At 35.4% G+C, this 4,018-nt stretch overlaps 1 protein-coding gene across 1 annotated transcript; it reads right to left on the bottom strand.

The window, feature by feature from the left end:
* LOC134281305 (uncharacterized) lies at positions 1-3,384 on the bottom strand. The gene is made up of 2 exons (XM_062763792.1): positions 1,512-3,384; positions 1-56 (listed from the first exon to the last, which is right to left on the bottom strand). Exons 1-2 carry the CDS (start codon positions 3,382-3,384, stop codon positions 1-3), a joined length of 1,929 nt encoding a protein of 642 aa, XP_062619776.1.
* Between the last annotated feature and the right edge of the window lie 634 nt (positions 3,385-4,018).

Here is a 4,018-nt window from a genome sequence, read left to right as displayed (position 1 = left end):
TTATTTGTACAAAATGTCGGTACATATAACCCTCAGGAATATAACATCATCAAACGCTGAAGAACAGCTTAAACACTTACAACTTTCAACTTTATAGACAACCATTCCCCACGAAAATTCAGGTCCAGACTTTTTGATATCATTGGAAGCTGCTTTTTAATAAAAATAGAACTCGTAAAGTTACTTAAAAAAACACATAGATATTGTCAATCAGAAAACCATGCATCTTTTTGATGTCGACTTCAGAGTACTTGTGTGTGCAATCTGAAGTGTTTTAACAAAATTATTTTGCATATGACCAATGTGTTTTTTTAGACCAGTTGTTCTAACAATCTATTGGAATTCCAATGGGTATGAATTGCGCTCCGTTATAAGCAGACGAAATCGACGACGTATTGTCAATTAACAATGGTAATTTCCATTCCTTTGTCAATACGATGTATCTTGGCGAGCTTGAGATAAAAGATACCACAGAGTCTGACACATCTGTTTTATACTTGAATATTTTACTTGAAAAAGACGTTAATGGTAATCAAACAACCAAGCCCTATGAAAAACGTGATGACTTTAACCTTTCTATCGTCAACTTCTCTTACTCATGCAGCAAGGTACCTTCATCACCTGCATACGGAGTTTATATCTCTCACTCTCAGCCAATTTAGTACGCAAGAGCATGCTCTACCTATGAACAATTTCTAAATCGAGGTGTCAGCAAATACAATTTATCATTGAGTCCAATGCTGACTGACGATTTTTATAATAATTTTTAGTCCATTATTTATACACTGAATTGACAACGAATTTTTCCTTTATCCCTAACAAATAAATACGATAGTTAACTATAGTTATAACTTTGACACTTTGAAAACTTTGATTTACTTTGGAGAAAAATTTGACACTATAAAAAACTTGGACGAAAACTTTTACACTTTGATTTACTATAGTTAACTATAGTTTTTTTTTGTCAGGAATTCCCAATCATGACGAAGTGCACACGGCGGGTGTGACCGGTCGGCAGGGGATGCTCACTCCTCCATGGCACCTGATCCCAACGCTCATATTTTGGCGGTTCGTGTCTGCTCTGCTCCTATTTTGTATTGTTTTACGGACGTTTGATCTGGAATACTGTCTCTATATGTTTCTTATGAGGCATTATGTATATATATTTCAAATGTAAAGTCAAATTTTTATGGACGTAAGAGGTGTCAAGAAATAATACATGTAGTATTTCAAGACTACACATTTTAGCTTCATTATTTTACAAATGTCTAATTTTTTAATTAAAAACTGAGAGAAACGTTTACTTACTTAAACATGTGTAACTATAAAACAAAATGTTTGTGTACAACTCTAGATGCTTACTCTTCCGAGTTCGAGACACCTTTGGAAGTTTGAAAATTTTTATATGGGAGTGGTCACTGCTTGTTATCTTTACGTTGTTTTTTTTTTTTTTTCAATTACGTATTTGATGATCCTTTGTATTAAGGTATCTTTTACGGTATTACAATTACCTGTCAGAGAATCCTGTCTGGTTATGTATCTGTAAGCACAAACTTTGTTGTTAAATGATCCTACCCACAGAAGGTGAGTTTTGTTGTCATAACTTAGGCTGTATGGTGAAACTAACCATGTCAGAATCAGGGACAGAAAGTGGCCGTCCTTATCAATCATCTGTACTGTGTGGGTTTTAGAATCACACAGCAGGGTGTGTGACAGCGCATCTGTGCAAATACCTAGTGGTCCAAGTTTTGATCCCGATGGATAGCCTTCATAGGAGAAGCGATGTTTTCCTCTACCATCTGTCACAACTAAGCGGCCAGTTTCAGACTTAATTATTTCTCCACGCTCCAAAATCACTTCTTCATGAGCGAACTCGTCAGACACAATAATATCTCCATTGTGGTTCTCTGTGATGAAAAGAGGATACCGATACAGTTCCTGACCTGTGTTGTTTTTTTTTATTGTCTGTATGTGGTATCCCCCACTATTATAACGGTTTATCTTGCCTGTATTTCTGTAATCCGACATCCCAACCAGAACGTCTCCATTGGAAGGTGAGCAGAAGACAGAGAGTGGCTTCCAAAGGTATGTATTCATAACCAGTGTAGACTTTGATTTGTTATCTGAAGACAATTTGTTTATTTTACAATGTTTGTCTATATAAATAAGATCACCTGCTATGTCCACTGTGTGTACTCCCCAACCACTACGTATATCTGTCAAATTATGTAATTCGTCACCTTCTGTGTTTGTCAGGGTGAGATTGCTAACATCACTCACCCACATCCGGTCTGATGACACATAAGAAATATGGTTAACACCAAAAACACCTGTGACCGTAATGATTTTGTGTAACATTGGTTTAGACATCAGTTTCAGTACACATTCATCTCTCACTTGTCTTTTTCCAGTCTCTATGATTTCACTCAAAAGCTCGGGTACATCCTCCAAGTTGCTGTCTTCTTTAAGAGAGTAACGGACGAGTTGTGTAAGATTAGGAGTGTCTTTTAGGATGGGGACTTCGATATTCTTTATGATAAAGAGGAATTTGACGGGTCTATTTGCTGACTCTTCATAACTGTGTTCATACTTCTCTATGCTTGCAAGGTGACTGTTCATTTGTTTGATCTGTTGTTGAATCATTAAACTTAAAAGTCTGATTTTAACATCACATATGACAGTGTCGATGAGTCCCTTTAGTCTATGCGCTTTGGCTGACATCTCTGATTGAAAGTTGGAGATTTCTGTGTGACGATTTTTTAAATCAGTGTTGATTCTAGATAGAAGAAAACAACAGTTATAGAGAGTATCAATTCTGATGTTTTTGATGATTCCTTTGTGTTGTCGACGTTTTCTTTCATAAGCTATTCTGATGTCCAGTATTTTGCGTTTTCTCTGTTTTTTCCACTCGAGAAAAGAAGGAAGAAATTTGGGATTTCTGTGTTCTCCACATTTGGCACAAAAGGGAAGTTCGCTTGAATAACAGTACTTTTCAAATATCATATCTGGATGTCTCACACAAGTCTCCCGTTTTAAACTCTTTTTGTATTTCTCACGGTAAATCACAAGATCATGGTATACAGTATCGAGATCAATAACATGTTTCTCTTTACACTGTAGACACAGGTCATGTTTACACGTGTTACAGTAGAATTCTGTGTTCCCCTTACATTCAGAGCACTGTCGTACATTACACTGTATTGCATAGCCTCTTTTGCTATACTTTGTTCGATAAAACACCACTTTATGGGTATTGGTAACATGTCTCTCTTTACACTGTAGACATAGGTCATATTTACACGTGTTACAGTAGAATTCTGTGTCCCCCTGACATTGAAAACACTGTCGTACTTTACTCTGGGTACTAGATCCTTTCAAGTCCATAATTTGTCTGTAAGACTTTGATAAAACAATAACCTGAAATTATAATATAGATTATATATAATACAAAAAGAAATAAAAATTAAACATCTATTCTTACTTCTGATTACCGATAGAATAAATGAAAGTAAATTAATTTTGAATACTTCTTTATTCACTTTTGTACAGAATCTTTACTCTTACGACTGTATCTTGCATGTATTTCATGGGGTTGAAAGAATTGTAGCGTGTTCTGGGTGCGTTGATTTGGATCCGAGTAATGTATTAAAATGATCAGATTTATTTTACAAGAAAAATAATTACCAAAATGATTTATAAACAACGAGTCAATAGAAACATATATTCCCAGGTTATCTATCCCTTTGATATAAAACAAATCAAAAACAATAAAATGTCGAACCGGGCTATGTCCTGAGTATCTGTTTGGTTTTGAAATTTTTCCTCGCTCTAACATTTGAACATTCATGTTCAGCAATCCAGTTCAGGAAATTTCTGTTTATACGGAAAGAACAATGAACGTGTATCAATTTCCCTTCCATTTGGGACTTCAAAAGAGGTTTTATCGCCTGTTTTAGTTAACATTATTCCAAAGGAATACGGGTTCAACTGGTGTGAGCAATTTTAGGCTAAATATTCA

Source organism: Saccostrea cucullata, unplaced genomic scaffold (assembly GCF_032062105.1).
Source record: "Saccostrea cucullata isolate Sc308-1 unplaced genomic scaffold, CSIRO_AGI_Scuc_v1 ctg5698, whole genome shotgun sequence".
Taxonomy (NCBI): domain Eukaryota; kingdom Metazoa; phylum Mollusca; class Bivalvia; order Ostreida; family Ostreidae; genus Saccostrea; species Saccostrea cuccullata.
Note: the sequence above shows the minus strand (reverse complement) of the source record. Positions and strands in the feature narration are given on the sequence as shown.

Bases quoted from the DNA above. Each gene is read 5' to 3' on its own strand.
- LOC134281305 (XM_062763792.1), bottom strand. From the start codon at position 3,384: ATGGACTTGAAAGGATCTAGTACCCAGAGTAAAGTACGACAGTGTTTT. The intron at 57-1,511 runs GTAATTGTAATA...GCTGTTCTTCAG, and splicing joins CAGACAGGATTCTCTGACAG to CGTTTGATGATGTTATATTC.